The sequence below is a fragment of the Odontesthes bonariensis genome, chromosome 12 (assembly GCF_027942865.1).
Source record: "Odontesthes bonariensis isolate fOdoBon6 chromosome 12, fOdoBon6.hap1, whole genome shotgun sequence".
NCBI classification, from domain to species: Eukaryota; Metazoa; Chordata; class Actinopteri; order Atheriniformes; family Atherinopsidae; genus Odontesthes; species Odontesthes bonariensis.
Window position 1 is genome coordinate 350,001 of NC_134517.1, and position 21,531 is coordinate 371,531.

Genomic DNA, 21,531 nt, shown 5'->3' on the forward strand with positions numbered 1-21,531 from the left:
TGTTAGAGGCTACCCCTGTTAGAGGCTACCACTGTTAGAGGCTACCCCTGTTAGAGGCTACCCCTGTTAGAGGCTACCACTGTTAGAGGCTACCACTGTTGGAGGCTACCCCTATTAGAGGCTACCCCTGATAGAGGCTACCCCTGTTAGAGGCTACCACTGTTAGAGGCTACCACTGTTAGAGGCTACCCCTGTTAGAGGCTACCCCTGTTAGAGGCTACCCCTGATAGAGGCTACCACTGTTAGAGGCTACCCCTGATAGAGGCTACCCCTGTTGGAGGCTACCACTGTTAGAGGCTACCACTGTTAGAGGCTACCCCTGATAGAGGCTACCCCTGTTAGAGGCTACCACTGTTAGAGGCTACCACTGTTAGAGGCTACCCCTGTTAGAGGCTACCCCTGTTAGAGGTTACCCCTGTTAGAGGCTACCCCTGTTAGAGGCTACCCCTGTTAGAGGCTACCACTGTTAGAGGCTACCCCTGTTAGAGGCTACCCCTGATAGAGGCTACCACTGTTAGAGGCTACCACTGTTAGAGGCTACCACTGTTAGAGGCTACCACTGTTAGAAGCTACCACTGTTAGAGGCTACCACTGTTAGAAGCTACCACTGTTAGAGGCTACCCCTGTTAGAGGCTACCCCTGTTAGAGGCTACCCCTGTTAGAGGCTACCCCTGATAGAGGCTACCACTGTTAGAGGCTACCCCTGTTAGAAGCTACCACTGTTAGAGGCTACCACTGTTAGAGGCTACCCCTGTTAGAGGCTACCCCTGTTAGAGGCTACCCCTGTTAGAGGCTACCCCTGATAGAGGCTACCACTGTTAGAGGCTACCCCTGTTAGAGGCTACCCCTGTGAGAGGCTACCACTGTTAGAGGCTACCACTGTTAGAGGCTACCACTGTTAGAGGCTACCCCTGTTAGAGGCTACCTCTGTTAGAGGCTACCACTGTTAGAGGCTACCCCTGTTAGAGGCTACCCCTGTTAGAGGCTACCACTGTTAGAGGCTACCCCTGTTAGAGGCTACCACTGTTAGAGGCTACCCCTGTTAGAAGCTACCTCTGTTAGAGGCTACCACTGTTAGAGGCTACCCCTGTTAGAGGCTACCACTGTTAGAGGCTACCCCTGTTAGAGGCTACCCCTGTTAGAGGCTACCACTGTTAGAGGCTACCCCTGTTAGAGGCTACCACTGTTAGAGGCTAACACTGTTAGAGGCTAACACTGGAGTCCCAGAGTTAATACACGCTTCATTTACTCTGAAGCTTAGCTTTTTAAGTCCATGTTATTTAATCAAATTCATAACATGTGTTCTAAACTTCCCATTTGTTCAGGGCAGGTATGGATAAAGTTGTCCTGTGGTACCGAGGGATAAAATTTGTTGTCAAGTTACAGAACCCCCAAAACTGAGCAGCACATATATGTCTGATATAGATTCCCTTTACTCAAGTAGAGCTGAGTTCCAGCTGGGACACAGAGGAGCACTTTGCTGTGCACAGAGTCCACAGGACACTAACAGGAACATGATGGATTTAAATGTAACTCATCTCATTCACAGAGCTCCACTTTTTCCACAATATCCTGTTACAGCCTTTTCCCTAAATAGATTAAATTCATCTTTTACCTCTACACACAATACCCTTAATGGCAAAGTGAAACAAATTTGTTTGAAACTTTTGCAAATTTATTAAAAATAAATAAATAAAGCATTTACAGAAGTATTAACAGCGTTTGTCATGAGCCTCAAAGTGAGCTCGTCCTGTTTCCACTGATCATCCTTCAGAAGTTTCCACAGCCTGACTGCAGTCCAGCTGGTAAATCCAGCTGATTGGTCAGGATTTGGAAACGCAAACACTTTTCTATAAAAGGTCCCACAGTTGGTACCTTCCACAGCTCTTACGGTGCGTTCACACCGGATGCGCTGCGAATACTCGCGCGAGTGTTGCCGCGGGTGTAATTGAATTTACTTGCGCTATTCGCGCGAGTAAAAAACGAGCGAATAGCTCAAGGGGCTATCCATTTTATTCTGTCATCAACCATGGCTGATATAAGTACCATCGCGTCCTTGTACCTGTTGTGGCAGTCCGAGATTCGTCGGAAACGCACACTCCGTCGTGTCTGGGTCAGTGACATCGGAGGCGCACTCAGCTCGGAGAATTTCACCGCCTTCTCCAGGAGTTGCGTCTGGATGACGGCGCTTCCAGCGGTATTTCAGGCTCACCAGGACCCAGTTTGATGACCTGCTCGGGAGGATCGGTGCCGCGATCTCTCGGCAGGACACCAACTACAGGCGCTCCATTTCAGCTGCGGAGCGCCTGTCCATCTGTCTCCACGTCACTGTCGTCCAGAATCTCAACGCTGATAGGCTGTCTGATGCGAATATTTCGCCAAAATTGGATTTTCTGAACTCTTGCGAATTTGCATCTTTTCACTCGCGTGGCGGCATTCGCCTCATCGCGCCTCCGGCTCGAATCCACGTCTATTCACGTCTTTGCATTGACTTTGTATGTAATCACGTCGCGCGAACGATTCCGGTGTGAACGCACCGTTAGTGTCCTTTGGCAAATCAGTGAAGATGTGCTCATCAGGTCAGATTGTAAGTGAGAAATGCACTGTGGGGGGCTTTGGAGGGTCTGGAGAAGGTTAAAAATGCTTCATACAATGAGTTGAACAATAGGTTTCCCTTCTGGGGTTAATTAAGTGTTAGGGTTTTAAATTCACCCTAACACTTAATTAGGAAAATTAAAGAATAAAAAACAGCTGGCACACTGTTGCATGTCTGTTCCTCAGGGATGCTGCTGGTTTGTGGAGGCCTGGTGAACGGACCGTATGCTCTGATCACCACTGCAGTGTCAGCTGATCTGGTAAGCTGAGCTGGATCTGTGAAGCATTTTATTACTGAATCTGTAAATCTGTAATCTGAACCAGCTCTCTCTCTCTGCTCCCTCCTGTCCTGTTTCTGTGGCTTTAGGGAACCCACAAAAGCCTGAGGGGGAATGCCAGAGCACTGTCCACCGTCACTGCCATCATCGATGGAACAGGATCTGTAGGTCAGCACCACTGAAGTTCTGTTTGGGTGGGACTGTTCTGACCACAGCTGCCGCTCCCTCTGTGCTTTTATCTGCTCCGTTTCCCACCGCTGACCTGACCTCAGCTCTGTGGACGGAGAACATGAAGCTGACGTGGTGCTGTGCTGCATTCAGCATGGCTGCTTCCACCCAAACTCCTTCTGGGCATCCGCTCAGTTCAGCTTTACAATGAGAGCGGAGCTGCTGCTGCTCACATGTGAACTGGTGCCTCACACCAGCAGCACAGTCCAGTTTCCTAAATGTTCGGATCACCTCCTCTTTAAAAGGGTTTTTCTCTGGGAGAAGATCTTCAGTCCTTCTGCATTTCACCTGAGGGTGTACCACAAAGCTGAGCCTGCTGTTCTGAGCCTGCTGTGCTGAGCCTGCTGTGCTGAGCCTGCTGTGCTGAGCCTGCTGTGCTGAGTCTGCTGTGCTGAGCCTGCTGTGCTGAGCCTGCTGTGCTGAGCCTACTGTGCTGAGCCTGCTGTGCTGAGTCTGCTGTGCTGAGTCTGCTGTACTGAGCCTGCTGTGCTGAGCCTGCTGTGCTGAGCCTGCTGTGCTGAGTCTGCTGTGCTGAGTCTGCTGTGCTGAGTCTGCTGTACTGAGCCTGCTGTGCTGAGTCTGCTGTGCTGAGCCTGCTGTACTGAGCCTGCTGTGCTGAGCCTGCTGTGCTAAGCCTGCTGTGCTGAGCCTGCTGTGCTGAGCCTGCTGTGCTGAGCCTGCTGTGCTGAGCCTGCCTGTTGTGCTGAGCCTGCCTGTTGTGCTGAGCCTGCTGTGCTGAGCCTACTGTGCTGAGTCTGCTGTGCTGAGTCTGCTGTGCTGAGTCTGCTGTGCTGAGTCTGCTGTGCTGAGTCTGCTGTGCTGAGTCTGCTGTGCTGAGTCTGCTGTGCTGAGTCTGCTGTGCTGAGTCTGCTGTGCTGAGCCTGCTGTGCTGAGCCTACTGTGCTGAGCCTACTGTGCTGAGTCTGCTGTGCTGAGTCTGCTGTACTGAGCCTGCTGTACTGAGCCTGCTGTGCTGAGCCTGCTGTGCTGAGTCTGCTGTGCTGAGTCTGCTGTGCTGAGTCTGCTGTACTGAGCCTGCTGTGCTGAGTCTGCTGTGCTGAGCCTGCTGTACTGAGCCTGCTGTGCTGAGCCTGCTGTGCTGAGCCTGCTGTGCTGAGCCTGCCTGTTGTGCTGAGCCTGCCTGTTGTGCTGAGCCTGCTGTGCTGAGCCTGCTGTGCTGAGCCTGCTGTGCTGAGCCTGCCTGTTGTGCTGAGCCTGCCTGTTGTGCTGAGCCTGCTGTGCTGAGCCTACTGTGCTGAGTCTGCTGTGCTGAGTCTGCTGTGCTGAGTCTGCTGTGCTGAGTCTGCTGTGCTGAGTCTGCTGTGCTGAGCCTGCTGTGATGAGCCTGCTGTGCTGAGCCTGCTGTGATGAGCCTGCTGTACTGAGCCTGCTGTGCTGAGTCTGCTGTGCTGAGCCTGCTGTACTGAGCCTGCCTGTTGTGCTGAGCCTGCTGTGCTGAGCCTGCTGTGCTGAGCCTGCCTGCTGTGCTGAGCCTGCCTGCTGTGCTGAGCCTGCCTGCTGTGCTGAGCCTGCCTGCTGTGCTGAGCCTGTTGTGCTGAGCCTGTTGTGCTGAGCCTGCTGTGCTGAGCCTGCTGTACTGATCCTGCCTGTTGTGCTGAGCCTGCTGTGCTGAGCCTGCTGTGCTGAGTCTGTTGTGCTGAGCCTGCTGTGCTGAGTCTGCTGTGCTGAGTCTGCTGTACTGAGCCTGCCTGTTGTGCTGAGCCTGCTGTGCTGAGCCTGCTGTGCTGAGCCAGCTGTGCTGAGCCTGCCTGCTGTGCTGAGCCTGCCTGCTGTGCTGAGCCTGTTGTGCTGAGCCTGCTGTGCTGAGCCTGCTGTACTGAGCCTGCTGTGCTGAGCCTGCTGTACCGAGCCTGCTGTACTGAGCCTGCTGTCCTGAGCCTGCTGTGCTGAGCCTGCTGTACCGAGCCTGCTGTACTGAGCCTGCTGTGCTGAGTCTGCTGTGCTGAGCCTGCCTGTTGTGCTGAGCCTGCTGTGCTGAGCCTGCTGTGCTGAGCCTGCTGTGCTGAGCCTGCTGTGCCGAGCCTGCTGTGCTGAGTCTGCTGTGCTGAGCCTGCTGTACTGAGCCTGCTGTGCTGAGTCTGCTGTGCTGAGCCTGCTGTGCTGAGTCTGCTGTTCTGAGCCTGCTGTACTGAGCCTGCTGTGCTGAGCCTACTGTGCTGAGCCTGCTGTGCTGAGCCTGCTGTGCTGAACCTACTGTGCTGAGCCTGCTGTGCTGAGCCTGCCTGCTGTGCTGAGCCTGCTGTGCTGAACCTGTTGTGCTGAGCCTGCTGTGCTGAGCCTGCTGTGCTGAGCCTGCTGTGCTGAGCCTGCTGTACTGAGCCTGCTGTGCTGAGCCTGCTGTGCTGAGTCTGCTGTGCTGAGCCTCCTGTGCTGAGTCTGCTGTGCTGAGCCTACTGTGCTGAGTCTGCTGTGCTGAGCCTGTCTGCTGTGCTGAGTCTGCTGTGCTGAGCCTGCTGTACTGAGCCTGTCTGTTGTGCTGAGCCTGCTGTGCTGAGCCTGCTGTGCTGAGTCTGCTGTGCTGAGCCTGCTGTGCTGAGCCTGCTGTGCTGAACCTACTGTGCTGAGCCTGCTGTGCTGAGCCTGCCTGTTGTGCTGAGCCTGTTGTGCTGAGCCTGCTGTGCTGAGCCTGCTGTACTGAGCCTGTCTGTTGTGCTGAGCCTGCTGTGCTGAGCCTGCTGTGCTGAGTCTGCTGTGCTGAGCCTGCTGTGCTGAGTCTGCTGTTCTGAGCCTGCTGTGCTGAGCCTGCTGTGCTGAGCCTGCTGTGCTGAGCCTGCTGTGCTGAGCCTGCTGTGCTGAGCCTGCTGTGCTGAGCCTGCTGTACCGAGCCTGCTGTACCGAGCCTGCTGTGCTGAGCCTGCTGTGCTGAACCTACTGTGCTGAGCCTGCTGTGCTGAGCCTGCCTGCTGTGCTGAGCGTGCTGTGCTGAGCCTGCCTGCTGTGCTGAGCCTGCTGTGCTGAGCCTGCCTGCTGTGCTGAGCCTGCCTGCTGTGCTGAGCCTGTTGTGCTGAGCCTGCTGTGCTGAGCCTGCTGTACTGAGCCTGTCTGTTGTGCTGAGCCTGCTGTGCTGAGCCTGCTGTGCTGAGCCTGCTGTACTGAGCCTGCTGTGATGAGCCTCCTGTGCTGAGCCTGCTGTGCTGAGCCTGCCTGCTGTGCTGAGCCTGCCTGTTGTGCTGAGCCTGCTGTACTGAGCCTGCCTGTTGTGCTGATTCTGCCTGCTGTGCTGAGCCTGCTGTGCTGAGTCTGCTGTGCTGAGCCTGCTGTCAGTTTTCTATGTGAGGAAGATGCTGTGCTTTCTGATGATTAATCAGGTACCAAAATCAGACTGAAACCATATGGAAAAGCAAAGTCCAACTGCAGATATATCCAACCTTTTTGGAGTTGCATTTGGGATGTGCTTGTAAGGTGCAGCTCCACAGCTAACTGTGTTTCAAGAAGGCAAACACATTTCCTTCTTCTCATTCAGACGGACAGAAAACCATTTTAAGCACATTTTTGTTGGATGATTCACCTGGTGGAGGATCACATGGTACAGATCTGAATAAGCCTACAAAGATGCCAGACACTGCACCTTTATTCACTAACTGTCAGACAATTGGAGAAAAGAATTTATCACCAGATATGTGTGTGGCATATATACGAGACTCAGGGATCAAACCCTCAGCTCTTATGTCCCTTAACTCATTTCTGAGAAAAATCAGGCTTGTCTAAGCATCGCTCATTCTGTCCATTTTCTTCACCTTTCTGAAGAGAAAACTGAAGCCCTGATAGGTTTTTACCAAAGAGACTCATCTATTAAAGCCTCAGTTTGGGAACTTGCAGTAACTCTTGACTCAGCGTTGACTTTGGATGCTCATGTTAAATCACTGGTTCGCTCCTGTTTTTATCATTTCAAAAATATTACCAAGCTAAGAGCTGTGTCACGCTCTGAGATGTAGATGCTCAGATATGCTTTTATTTCATCACGTCTGGGTGGCAGCCGAAGGCGGAAACCTTGGCGGTCTGATCCTCGGCTACTGAAGCTGGCTCTTGGGACGTGGAACGTCACCTCTCTGCTGGGGAAGGAGCCTGAGCTGGTGCGCGAGGCTGAGCGGTTCCGGCTAAATATAGTCGTACTCACCTCGACGCATGGCTTGGGCTCCGGAACCAGCCTCCTCGAGAGGGGTTGGACTCTCTTCCACTCTGGAGTTGCCCGTGGTGAGAGGCGTAGAGCAGGTGTGGACATACTTATTGCCCCCCGGCTGTGTGCCTGTACATTGGGGTTTACTCCGGTGGACAAGTAGCTTCCCTCCACCTTCGGGTGGGGGGACGGGTCCTGACTGTTGTTTGTGCTTATGCACCGAACAGCAATTCAGAGTACCCACACTTTTTGGAGTCCCTGGAGGAGGCACTGGAGAGTGCTCCTCCGGGAGACTCCCTCGTCCTGCTGGGGGACTTCAATGCTCACGTGGGCAATGACAGTGAGACCTGGAGGGGCGTGATTGGGAGGAACGGCCCCCCCGATCTGAATCAGAGTGGTGTTTTGTTATTGGACTTCTGTGCTCGTCACGGACTGTCCATAACGAACACCATGTTCAGGCATAAGGGTGTCCATATGTGCACTTGGCACCAGGACACCCTGGGCCGCAGCTCGATGATCGACTTTGTGGTCGTATCGTCGGACTTGCGGCCGTATGTCCTGGACACTCGGGTGAAGAGAGGGGCGGAGCTGTCAACTGATCACCACCTGGTGGTGAGTTGGCTCCGCTGGTGGGGGAGGAAGCCGGTCAGACCTGGCCGGTCAGACCTGGCAGGCCCAAACGTATTGCAATGGTCTGGTGAGGTCCACAAGCTCCTGAAAGCTAGGAATGCTGCCTTCACAGCAGGTGACCAGGAAGGCCTGAAAATAGCCAGGGCCAACCTGTCCCGTGGCATCAGGAAGGCAAAGAGGCAGTACTCCAGAAAGATTGCCCAACGTTTCAGCGACAGCAGAGGCACTCGGAGTCTGTGGCAGGGAATTCAGTCCATCACGGACTACAAGCCCCGTCTACAGTCCTGTTACAAAACCAATTCTCTGCTGGACGACCTGAATAAATTCTATGCGCAGTTTGAGGTGCTCAACAGCACTCCTGCACAGAGATACCACACCACTACTAGTGAGCAGGTGATAACGCTGTCCCCGGACAGTGTGAAGAGAGCATTCAGAAAGATCAATGCTAAGAAAGCTCCTGGCCCGGATAACATACCTGGTAGAGTGCTGAAGGACTGTGCAGAGGAACTTGCTGAGCTATACTCTGACATCTACAACACCTCACTGAGTCAGGCTGTTGTTCCCACATGCTTTAAAACCACCAACATAATCCGAGTCCCAAAGAAGTCATCACCCTCCTTTTTCAATGACTATCGTCCAGTTGCACTCACTTCCATCCTCATGAAGTGCTTCGAACGGCTGGTCCTGCAACACATCAGGTCTTCCCTCCCCACCTCCCTGGACCCCTACCAGTTTGCATATCGGTCTAATCGCTCAACCGAGGATGCGATCTCCACTGCTCTCCACTCAGCCCTTACACATCTGGACAAGAAAGACACCTACGTTAGAATGCTGTTCATTGACTTTAGCTCAGCTTTCAACACCATCATCCCCCAACAGCTCATTCACAAACTGGATAGACTAGGGTTGGAAACATCACTTTGCAACTGGCTGCTAGACTTCCTGACTGGAAGACCACAGGCAGTACATGTTGGCAGCAACTCGTCCAGCACCATCACGCTGAACACGGGGGCCCCCCAAGGTTGTGTGCTGAGCCCCCTCCTGTTTACTCTACTGACCCATGACTGCCCTCCTTCACACACCTCCAACCTCTTTATCAAGTTTGCAGATGACACGACTGTGGTGGGTCTCATCAGCAGTAACGATGAGTCTCTCTACAGAAGGGAGGTGAGCCGCCTGGCCTCTTGGTGCATAAACAATAATCTTTCTCTGAATGCAGAGAAGACCAAGGAGATTGTGGTGGACTTCAGGAGAACCCACACTCAGCATGCTCCTCTATCCATCAATGGAGTTGCTGTGAAGAGGGTAAGCAGCACCAAGTTCCTGGGTGTGCACGTCACTGAGGATCTATCCTGGACCATCAACACAGCATCTCTGGCCAGGAAGGCTAACCAACGGCTCTACTTTCTCCGCAAGCTAAGAAGAGCTGGAGCCCCCACCCCCATAATGAGCACGTTTTACAGGGGAGCCATTGAAAGCATCCTGACCAGCTGTTTTACAGTGTGGTATGGAGCCTGCACAGCTTCCTGCCGCAGGACCCTCCAGCGCATCGTCAGGACAGCCAAGAAGATCGTTGGCACCCCTCTCCCCTCCCTCCCGGATTTATTCTGCCTTCGCCTCACGCGGAAAGCACTCCGCCTGGTGGGTGACCCGACCCACCCTCTATACGGCCTCTTCAGCCTACTGCCGTCTGGACGGAGACTCCGTAGTCTCACAGCGAGGACAAGCAGACTGAGGGACTCTTTTGTCCTTCAGGCTGTACGGAATCTGAACTCACTTCCTGCTCTTGGGGAGCTCGGACGTGGGGACCTCCCATTTCTGGGGCTGAGGTTGCCGAGGTGGTCAAAAAGCTCCTCGGTGGCAAGGCCCCGGGGGTTTATGAGGTTCGTCCTGAGTTCCTCAAGGCTCTGGATGTTGTAGGGCTGTCTTGGTTGACACGCCTCTGCTGCATCGCGTGGACATCGGGGGCAGTGCCTCTGGACTGGCAGATTGGGGTGGTGGTTCCCCTCTTTAAAAAGGGGGACCGGAGGGTGTGTTCCAACTATAGGGGGATCACACTCCTCAGCCTCACTGGTAAGGTCTATTCGGGGGTACTGGAGAGGAGAATCCGCCGGATAGTCGAATCTCGGATTCAGGAGGTGCAGTGTGGTTTTCGTCCTGGCCGTGGAACAGTGGACCAGCTCTATACCCTCCGCAGGATCCTGGAGGTTGCATGGGAGTTCAACCAACCGGTCTACATGTGTTTTGTGGACTTGGAGATGGCGTTCGACCGTGTCCCTCGGGGACTCTTGTGGAGGGTGCTCCGGGAGTATGGAGTGCCGGACCCCTTGATATGGGCTGTTCGGTCTCTGTATGACCGGTGTCAGAGTTTAGTCCGCATTGCCGGCAGTAAGTCGGACATGTTTCCTGTGAGGGCTGGACTCCGTCAGGGCTGCCCTTTGTCACCGATTCTGTTCATAATTTTTATGGACAGAAATTCTAGGCGCAGCCAGGGCTGCGACCTCAGAATCGGGTCTCTGCTCTTTGCGGATGATGTGGTTCTGTTGGCGTCGTCGGGCCGTGACCTTCAGCTCTCACTGGAGCGGTTCGCAGCCGAGTGTGAAGCGGCTGGGATGAGAATCAGCACCTCCAAATCTGAGACCATGGTCCTCAGCCGGAAAAGGGTGGAATGCCCTCTCCGGGTCGGGAATGAGATCCTTCCCCAAGTGGAGGAGTTCAAGTATCTCGGTGTCTTGTTCACGCGTGAGGGACGAATGGAGCAGGAGATTGACAGACGGATCGGCGCGGCGTCTGCAGTGATGCGGGCTCTGTACCGGCCCGTCGTGGTGAAGAAGGAGCTGAGCCAGAAGGCGAAGCTCTCAATTTACCGGTCAATCTACGTTGCTATCCTCACCTATGGTCACGAGCTGTGGGTAGTGACCGAAAGAATGAGATCGCGAATACAAGCGGCCAAAATGAGTTTCCTCTGCAGGGTGTCTGGGCTCTCCCTTAGAGATAGGGTGAGAAGCTCGGTCATCCGGGAGGGGCTCAGAGTAGAACCGCTGCTCCTCCGCATCCAGAGGAGTCAGATGAGGTGGCTCGGGCATCTGGTTAGGATGCCTCCTGGACGCCTCCCCGGTTTGGTGTTCCGGGCCCGTCCCACTGGGAGGAGACCCCGGGGAAGACCCAGGACACGTTGGAGAGACTATGTTTCTCGGCTGGCCTGGGAACGCCTCGGGGTCCCCCCAGAAGAGCTGGAGGAAGTGGCCGGGGGCAGGGACGTCTGGGTTTCTCTGCTCAAGCTGCTGCCCCCGCGACCCGACCCCCGGACAAGCGGAAGATGATGGATGGATGGATGGATGGATGGATGGATGGATGGATGGATGGATGGATGGATGGAAGAACGTTGCTGCCAGGCTTCTAACAGTAAAGCATTCTCACTCTGCTGCTAACCCTACAGAGAACCTTTCACCATGTTGGTTTAACATTTATAGCTCTGCATGGACAAGCACCAACTCACACCAGAGAACTTTAGCAGTCATATGTCCCCAGCAGGTCCCTGAGGTCATGTGATCACTAAAGGTGACAGAGCCTTTGCAACAGTGGCTCCCACTCTGTGGAACTCCTTCCTCTGAGCCTGAGCTCCGTGGACTCTGTGATCTCTTTAAAAAAAATCTTTTTATACTTGCTTTTGATTAGCTTTTGTCATTTAAAAAAAAAAACATTTTTCATGTTTCCTGTATTTCAATGTGAAGCACTTTGAGTTTTATCTTTAAAGGTGCTATACACATCGAACTTTACTTACTGACTGATAGGTGCAGCCCTGGGGCCCCTGCTGGCCGGCCTGTTGTCTGCAGGTGGATGGGACCAGGTCTTCTACATGCTGATGACTGCTGACTTCCTGGCTCTGCTGGTGAGTGCTTTAACAGCCACGGTGACAGGAGTCTGTGGGAGAGGGTTAGGGTCTACTCTGCAGAGGGTTAGGGTCTACTCAGCATAGGGTTAGGGTTTACTCTGCAGAGGGTTAGGGTTAGGTTCTACTCTGCAGAGGGTTAGGGTCTACTCAGCATAGGGTTAGGGTCTACTCTGCAGAGGGTTAGGGTCTACTCAGCATAGGGTTAGGGTCTACTCAGCAGAGAGTTAGGGTTAGGGTCTACTCAGAATAGGGTTAGGGTCTACTCTGCAGAGGGTTAGGGTTAGGGTCTACTCAGCAGAGGGTTAGGGTCTACTCAGCAGAAGGTTAGGGTCCACTCAGCATAGGGTTAGGGTCTACTCAGCAGAGGGTTAGGGTCTACCCTGCAGAGGGTTAGGGTCTACTCAGCATAGGGTTAGGGTCTACTCAGCATAGGGTTAGGGTTTACCCTGCAGAGGGTTAGGGTCCACTCAGCATAGGGTTAGGGTCTACTCAGCATAGGGTTAGGGTCTACCCTGCAGAGGGTTAGGGTTAGGGTCTACTCAGCAGAGGGTTAGGGTCTACCCTGCAGAGGGTTAGGGTCTACCCTGGAGAGGGTTAGGGTCCACTCTGCAGAGGGTTAGGGTCTACCCTGCAGAGGGTTAGGGTCTACTCAGCAGAGGGTTAGGGTTTACTCTGCAGAGGGTTAGGGTTAGGTTCTACTCTGCAGAGGGTTAGGGTTTTCTCAGCAGAGGGTTAGGGTCTACTCAGCATATGGTTAGGGTTAGGGTCTACTCTGCAGAGGGTTAGGGTCTACTCAGCAGAGGGTTAGGGTCTACTCTGCAGAGGGTTAGGGTTAGGGTCTACTCAGCAGAGGGTTAGGGTCTACTCAGCATAGGGTTAGGGTCTACTCAGCATAGGGTTAGGGTCCACTCAGCATAGGGTTAGGGTCTACTCAGCATAGGGTTAGGGTCTACCCTGCAGAGGGTTAGGGTTAGGGTCTACTCAGCAGAGGGTTAGGGTCTACCCTGCAGAGGGTTAGGGTCTACCCTGCAGAGGGTTAGGGTTTACTCTGCAGAGGGTTAGGGTTAGGTTCTACTCTGCAGAGGGTTAGGGTTTTCTCAGCAGAGGGTTAGGGTCTACTCAGCATAGGGTTAGGGTTAGGGTCTACTCTGCAGAGGGTTAGGGTCTACTCAGCAGAGGGTTAGGGTCTACTCTGCAGAGGGTTAGGGTTAGGGTCTACTCTGCAGAGGGTTAGGGTTAGGGTCTACTCAGCATAGGGTTAGGGTCTACTCAGCATAGGGTTAGGGTCCACTCAGCATAGGGTTAGGGTCTACTCAGCATAGGGTTAGGGTCTACCCTGCAGAGGGTTAGGGTTAGGGTCTACTCAGCAGAGGGTTAGGGTCTACCCTGCAGAGGGTTAGGGTTAGGGTCTACTCAGCAGAGGGTTAGGGTCTACCCTGCAGAGGGTTAGGGTCTACTCTGCAGAGGGTTAGGGTCTACTCAGCAGAGGGTTAGGGTCTACTTAGCATAGGGTTAGGGTCTACTCTGCAGAGGGTTAGGGTCTACTCTGAAGAGTTTCTGGACTGTTATAGTTCACTGTTCTCTTAGCTTCACTCCAGCTGCTCAAATGTCCTAAAAACATGTCAGGAGTAGTTTTCATGTTTGCTGCTGTTTCATCTGGTCAGTAAATTAATGAGTGATCTTTGAGTAAACACTTTAGTAGTTCAGAAATGTATTGTAAATGCTTTTATTTGTTTTTAACTCTGTGTGTAGCTTTTGGTACGGCTTGTGAAGAAGGAGTTGACCTCATCCAAATCCCATCCCATCTCTGCTGTTGAGTAAGTCTTCATCATGATTACACTCTCTGATTGGCTGTTGCTCTCATTCATTTACACTCTTGTGCTCATGTCATGAATCTCTTTGGCATTTTGAATCCAGGACCCTCCATCAACTCTAATGAACTAAAGTAAGAAGATAATATCAGGTTTCTATATGTCAGTATGAGCACACAGCTCATGATGTGGTGTTAAACCTCCTCTGAGAGATCCGGCCCACCATGCAGGTGGAAGGATTGATTGATTTTTCTAACCTGTGGTTTTGGTGGAAATGCTCAGCAGTGTTTTAAATTAACTATCATCATTCAAAAAAAAAAAACACAATTTGAACAGTTTTTCTATCATTTGCTGAAACAAGGTGTGCAGATGTTGTGTTTCTGTGCAAACCGAGTGCACCCTGACATCATAACCCCCCCTTAACCATAAAGCGGTGGCGCGATTGTTTTCGCAGCGACCCCTCGAGAGGAAAAAAACGTGTAAAACAGTGTAATTTTAGTGTATTATTGTATTTATATCGTTAAGTTATGTGTCTGAAATCTACAAACTGCACTCAAGAGGCCGCTAAACTGCAACACTCAGATGCAGTATCACAAGTCTACCAACGGAGTCTACTTATGGGACTTAAACACTGCCCAACGGCGTTACCAACGGAGACAATGAACGTGTTACAGTCTACCAGCCTGCTTCGCAAATTCCCGAGCTCGCCTGAAGACAAGGGCCGGGTGAGGAGGCGCCGAAAGCGGTGTGAGAGAAGACGGAAGAGGGGCAAGAGAGCCGGTGTCCGTGCTAGGCTGAGGGCTAATGCTAGCTGAATGGCTCTCCCATCCATCCTGCTCTCTAACGTCCGCTCACTTGAAAATAAACTGGACTACATCAAACTACAACGGACTACTCAACGGGACACTAGGGACTGCTGTGTGTATGTTTTCACAGAAAGGCCATTCAGCTAGACGGACTAGCCTCGCATCGAGCCGACAGAGACCCGCTGTGCGGTAAGACACGAGGCGGGGGACTGTGTGTTTACATCAACACGGACTGGTGCAACAACTCTGTCCTAGTCTCCAAGTCCTGTTCATCGCTGGTGGAATACGCGGTCGTGAGATGCAGACCATTCTACTTACCGAGAGAGATCTCCTCCCTGCACATTGTAGCTGTGTACATTCATCCCAGCGCTAACGCTAAGGAAGCGCTAACCGCACTGTACGGGGCCATCAGTGATCTCCAAAACAAACATCCAGAAGGACTGCTTTTTGTCGCAGGAGACTTCAATCAGGCAAATCTAAAAACAGTGCTTCCAAAATTCTACCAACATGTGGATTTTGCAACGAGAGGCGCGAACACGCTGGATCTTGTTTACACCACCATACTCGGTGCATATCGTGCCGAGCCCCGCCCCCACCTGGGATATTCTGACCACATCTCCGTCAAGCTGATCCCAGCATACAGACCGCTGGTCAGACGCTCCGGACCAGTCAACAAGCAGGTAAAGACCTGGCCGGAAGGAGCCATCTCTACCCTCCAGGACTGTTTTGAGTGCACTGACTGGCAAATGTAGTGCTCAGTCCACTGCTGTTCACACTCCTAACCCACGACTGCACAGCACTACATGACTCGAACCACATAATCAAGTTCGCTGACGATACGACCATGGTGGGTCTCATCGAAAAGAACGACGAGTCATCATACAGGGAGGAGGTGGAAAAGCTGATCACCTGGTGCAAAGCCAACAACCTGTCTCTGAATGTGGACAAAACTAAAGAGATGGTTGTTGACTTCTGCAGAGCACAGAGGGACCACGAGCCTCTGCACATCGAAGACTCCCCGGTGGAGATTGTGGAGAACACCAAATTCCTTGGTGTCCATCTGGCGGAAAACTTCACCTGGTCCCTCAACACCGGCTCCACCTTAAAGAAGGCTCAGCAGCGTCTCCACTTCCTGAGAAGGCTGAAGAGAGCCCACCTCCCTCCCACCATTCCCACCACCTTCTACAGAGGGACCATAGAGAGCCTCCTGGGTAGCTGCATCACCGCCTGGTTCGGTAACTGCACCCAACTGGACCGCAAAAACCTTCAGCGTGTGGTGAGGACGGCTGAAAAGGTCATTGGAGCCACTCTCCCTCCGTCTCAGACATCTACACCACACGCTGCATCCGCAAGGCAACCAGGATTCTTAAAGACCCCACCCACCCCTCACATAGACTTTTCTCACCCCTCCCATCTGGCAGAAGGTACCGCAGCATACGGTCTGTCACCACCAGACTACAAAACAGCTTCTTCCCCCAGGCCATACGACTCCTCAACGCTCAGACTGATCTGATCACCTCTGTTGTCCCAGCTGTTCTTTATTGTTGCGCTGTTCTTTGTTGTTACTGTTTGTTTGCACTGAAAACCTCTCGAGAAACGTTATTTCATTGCACTGTGTACTGTGTATATGGCTGGAATTACAATAAACCCTCTTGAATCTTGAATCTTGAATCTTAAGCAGGAATAACCTCTTAAATTCAGAGTTTTCAGTATCATCTGGAAGTGGCTGCTCACTTTCCCAAGTAGACTGGACTTCCTTCATGCTTTGTCATGTTGTGGTGGATCTCTTTTGGGTTCCCCCAATAGCCTCGTTTCCACTGTCAGTCCGTACGGGTCGGTTCAGAACGGTACGGGTCGGTTCAGAAAGGTACAGTACGGGTCTCTTTGGGGTCAGCTTGCGTTCCCACTGTACAAAGAGACCCTCAGGGGTGGGCGGAGCGTCACTACGCCGGTAATCGCTCCGAAGCTTCTTCAGCTTCTTCAGCTTAATGCCACACTGGCTCGCGGTCCGGGTGAAACCACTCTCTGACATTTCTGCGGCAATCAGCTGGAAAACTTTTTGGTTTGGCACAGCGTCATCGAGCTCCCGCTGCACAGCCTCCTCACCAACACCGGAGAGCAGAGCCTGGAACCGGTCCTGTGTGCTCGGTACCCCAAGCAGAAGGGTTACAGACATGGTAACCATGGGGTTCCATGGTAACGGGTACCATGGGACCGGTACGCTTTGGTGGTAATGGAAACACTGCAATAAGCGAACCGTTCTGTACCGACCCGTACCGGACTGTAGAGTGGAAACGAGGCTAATGTGTCTCTGATCCTGTTTCCTGTGCTCTCATTGGCTCTCTGCCAAGTTCTCCAAAATGTCAGCATGCTGGATATCTGATCATTGTGGGAGTTCCTCAGTGAAGTGTTGACACATGGTGATCTGTGACGGCTGACTGAACGCTGTGCTACTCACATCTGAGCCACTCTGCGGTGTGAAAGCTGGGACAGAGAATGGGTTCTACAACACAGCAGACTCTCACTGAGTTAGGGACACTTTGACTTTGAAGTGGAGTCAGTGAGCATGGTGATGGATGTGATGGATGCACACTATGCAGTTTAAACCATGTGCAGCCACCGGGGACGTGGGGACGGTGAGGACACACGATATGCTGCAGATGGATGAAGTTAAAATCCTGCGCTGCAGGTTTAGGAGGTTAGAAAGATGGAGCCACTTCCTGTTGACCTCTTCACCACCAACAACAACAACAAACTCAGGCATTGGAGAAAGATGGAGAACGCAGAGCCAGATGAAGCTACGTCCCTCTACATTTGCTCTGTGATGAGCTGCTTGTTGCACAAACGCGATGCCCAACGGAGCATTCTCCATCGCGTTGTTTCTTTCTTTCTGACGGCAACAACAACAGGAATATCGTCTCCTTTGACTTCCGGGTCATGACCCCGGGAAAACATCTGGAGCATGCACAGAACGCAAAGTCTGATTCACCACGTGCTTCAGCGTCTACAAACAGGTTTAGAGTGACTTTCAACCCAGTTATCTCGGGATCTTAACCAGATCCGATCCAATTCTTAGTCAGATCAAGGTGTCTACATGAACTTAATAACTCAGTCTGATTGTGATTTAGCCAATAATCCGATCCTTTCAGTGCCATGTAACTCCACACACACACAGTGGGGTGGTAGAAGTGTAAAGGACTCAGCAGCAGTCCTGCCCGGCCTCTCCTCTGGCTTTGGCTTTGGCTTTGGGGGATGTTGTTGGGACCGTGTACATTCAATAATCAGCACTTTTAAGATGTCTGTCCTTTACAACTGAAAGATGTTTATGGAGCCAATCTGGCTCACAGCACACATAACAATGCTGCTTTTAATCTTAATGCCAAAATAAGCTGATATGATGTGCAGTGTGAGAGGCTTTTAGATGGAACTTTTACTGCCTGGCTTCAGCTCAGCACCTCAGCATGTGTGACCCAACACACTCAACCAGCTCTCTAAATACCTTTACAACACACTCAACCAGCTCACTAAATACATTTACAACACACTCAACCAGCTCTCTAAATACCTTTACAACACACTCAACCAGCTCACTAAATACATTTACAACACACTCAACCAGCTCTCTAAATACCTTTACAACACACTCAACCAGCTCACTAAATACCTTTACATCACACTCAACCAGCTCTCTAAATACCTTTACATCACACTCAACCAGCTCTCTAAATACCTTTACATCACACTCAACCAGCTCTCTAAATACCTTTACATCACACTCAACCAGCTCTCTAAATACCTTTACATCACACTCAACCAGCTCTCTAAATACCTTTACAACACACTCAACCAGCTCTCTAAATACCTTTACAACACACTCAACCAGCTCTCTAAATACCTTTACAACACACTCAACCAGCTCTCTAAATACCTTTACATCACACTCAACCAGCTCTCTAAATACCTTTACAACACACTCAACCAGCTCTCTAAATACCTTTACAACACACTCAACCAGCTCTCTAAATACCTTTACATCACACTCAACCAGCTCTCTAAATACCTTTACAACACACTCAACCAGCTCTCTAAATACCTTTACATCACACTCAACCAGCTCTCTAAATACCTTTACAACACACTCAACCAGCTCTCTAAATACCTTTACAACACTCAACCAGCTCTCTAAATACCTTTACATCACACTCAACCAGCTCTCTAAATACCTTTACAACACACTCAACCAGCTCACTAAATACCTTTACATCACACTCAACCAGCTCTCTAAATACCTTTACAACACACACAACCAGCTCTCTAAATACATTTACAACACACTCAACCAGTTCTCTAAATACATTTACATCACACTCAACCAAGATGATTCTGTTTTTCCAACAGAAACTGAACTTGTCAGCATGTTAGTCCAACAGAAAACCAGCTTCTCAAACACACACAACTCACATAATACAGATTGAATGAAGATCAAATCCCTCCCATATGTTCAAGTTCCATCTCTCTGCATCTTTCAGTAAAAACAGTAAAGTGAATATTAATCCAGCTGAATTCCCCATAAAGCTGCTCTCATTCACATGTTTTTCTGTTTGTTTAGTCAGAAACTGGGACTGAAAATCAGTCCATTAAATCAGTGTTTCCCAACCCTGGTCCTCAAGGCACACTGCCCTGCATGTTTTCCATGTTTCCCTGCTCCAGCACACCTGATTCAAATGAATGGGTCGTCCTCAGCCTTCTGGAGAGCTTTAAGACCTGACCCAATTATTTGAATCAGGTGTGCTGGAGCAGGGAAACATGGAAAACATGCAGGTTAGTGTGCCTTGAGGACCAGGGTTGGGAAACACTGCATTAAACTATGAGTCAGCTGTCAGACTCGGTCCTGATTTTATAGCCTCATCTGACCGAATCACCATTAAAGTAGCTTAAAGACAGCGTCTCTGACTTCAGCTGGACTCACATGGACCAGGGTCTCCCACAGAGGAGGTTAGGGCCAGCAGGATGTCTGGAAGGTTTTCTCACATACTCACTCCCATGCATTGATACTGGGACAACTGGTCCAGTCCTGTGCTGACTCTGATGTTGACGTACCCAAACCCCGTCAGAAGTGGGATATTCCTGTTGGAGTTGGACTGTGAAACTCCTTGACATGTAACCTGTCGGTGCTGTGTTAATGTTTGTCTCTTCTCCACAGGCTGAAGGAGCACTGAGCTCTCTAACTGCCCTGCTGCCCTGCTGCCCTGCTGCCCTGCTGCCCTGCTGCCCTGCTGCCCTGCTGCCCTGCTGCCCTGCACAGCACTCACTGACACATATCCACTGAAACCACTTGTCTGAGCCCAGCACTGAGCAGGCTGCTCTGAGCTGCTGCACCACCCTGAACAGACTGGATCATCCATCTGCTGTGCACGGCGTGCACACCGTCCTCCTTAAACTGAGTTTGAACCTGTGGATAGAAAATCAGCCTTACTGTGTATATCTGGACTTAATATCAGCGAAGTATGTAAACAGCAACTTGCACTTCTGTGTATTGGAGAGACACCTTCTGTTCCTACAAATCCTTAAAAACCCAAAGTCTGACCTTAAATCTATCAAGTTTCTATTTGAACTGACACTTTTCCACCTTTACAACTAAGGGCAGCTTTAGTAGGATCTGCACACCAGTGTGTCCCAGATCAAACATCCACTGCTGTTCTAGGACTTTTGCTCCATTCAGGAGCTATGGAAGTATGTCTGTTGGGCAGAAGTTGGCCTGGATTCCTGAAGGAGGAGCAGATGTGAACTTCGTAGATGGGTCAGCTCATTAACTTCTGCCACATATCATGAGTCTGATTCCAGTGCTGTAAAAACCTGTTTCCCTTTAACAGTCAGCTGACATCATCTCTTGTTATTCCGGATCAGCAGCTGGAAACTTTTCACCTGAACCACAGACACAAAGATGTTGGTTTGGTTTTAAAACACCAAACCAACATTTGTTTCTAAACTGAGCGCCGGTTTCTTCCTGCCTGATTCCGCACACCTGTGAGCAGCTCCATGAACGACTCTCACCTCTGCCTTACTGAACCAAAGAGATGATGATGGGGTCGTGGGTTCAACAGATGAAATCTGTTGGGAGGGATTTATTTTCTTATCGTTGTTTTATAATGAAGGTTAAAAGCTCTATTTTTTTAAGTTGCACACAGTGATATGTGTGTTCTTTGTGGGATTTTGGGATCTGACGTATTATGAATGTAAAGTGTAGGTCGGGTCACATGACTGACAAGTGGGACGTCCTGGATGTATTCTGCAGTGCAGCTCTGACATATGAGTGCTTAGGGGGACTAAGCTGGATGTCAGATCCAGCTGAAACATCTTCTGATTTGTTATCATGTGATCTTGACTTTTTTTTTTAATATTTATTATTATATTTTGTTAATTTATGTTCTATTAGCAGAATATAAGGACTCTGTTCATGTTAATTATGTGACGATTCCTGCCATGGTGGGAGCATTGAGTCACAGCTGTCTTCCTAAGCAGACCAGGCGTAGACACTGATGATGTGATGGTGGTAGAAGCTCTACTTGAAACATTTTGTGCCTTTATTGTTTTTTTCACATTGCACTTGATTTTTGTTTAAAACGAATATCATCACATATTTATGTGTTCTGGGGTGGATTCATTCCAAAAGCATTCTGGGGAAAAAAATCAATCATTAGTCATGGAAATATTTTGGAAATTTGGTGTGGCTGGTCTGAAAAATGGGGGTTGCAGACTTGTGTCCACTCAGGGATTTTTAATGGGAAACTGCAGCGTCTCTGAATGAAATGCATAAAAACTCATCAAAATAAATAAAATAACATGATACTGGAAACTTGGTCATTCTCTATTTGATATATGTAGACCTGAAAGTGTGGGCTTCTAGTTGGTGTAGATACACTTGAGAACTGATGAAATATTCATTTTGTTGGGTGTCCAATGAGGCAAAACAAAAACCTAAGATCATCCATCCTCCATTTTCTATACCCACTTCATCCAATTTAGGGTCGTGGGTGGGCTGGAGCCTATCCGAACTGTCATTAGGCGTGAGGCAGGTACACCCTGGACAGGCCGCCAGTCCATCACAGAGACAAGACAAACAACCATGCACGCTCACACTCACTCCTAG

At 50.8% G+C, this 21,531-nt stretch overlaps 1 protein-coding gene across 3 annotated transcripts in view; it reads left to right on the top strand.

Annotated features, from left to right (window-relative positions):
• The window catches only part of slc37a1 (solute carrier family 37 member 1), an 80,951-nt gene extending 59,721 nt beyond the window's left edge, over window positions 1-21,230 (top strand). For all 3 annotated transcript variants that reach the window (XM_075478861.1, XM_075478860.1, XM_075478859.1), the window contains 5 exons: window positions 2,782-2,855; window positions 2,963-3,041; window positions 11,664-11,761; window positions 13,517-13,581; window positions 19,585-21,230. In XM_075478861.1, coding sequence (XP_075334976.1) covers window positions 2,782-2,855; window positions 2,963-3,041; window positions 11,664-11,761; window positions 13,517-13,581; window positions 19,585-19,600 — 332 coding nt within the window. In that variant the 3' untranslated portion in view covers window positions 19,601-21,230. The remainder of the gene's footprint in view (window positions 1-2,781; window positions 2,856-2,962; window positions 3,042-11,663; window positions 11,762-13,516; window positions 13,582-19,584) is intronic.
• Window positions 21,231-21,531: the final 301 nt, after the last annotated feature.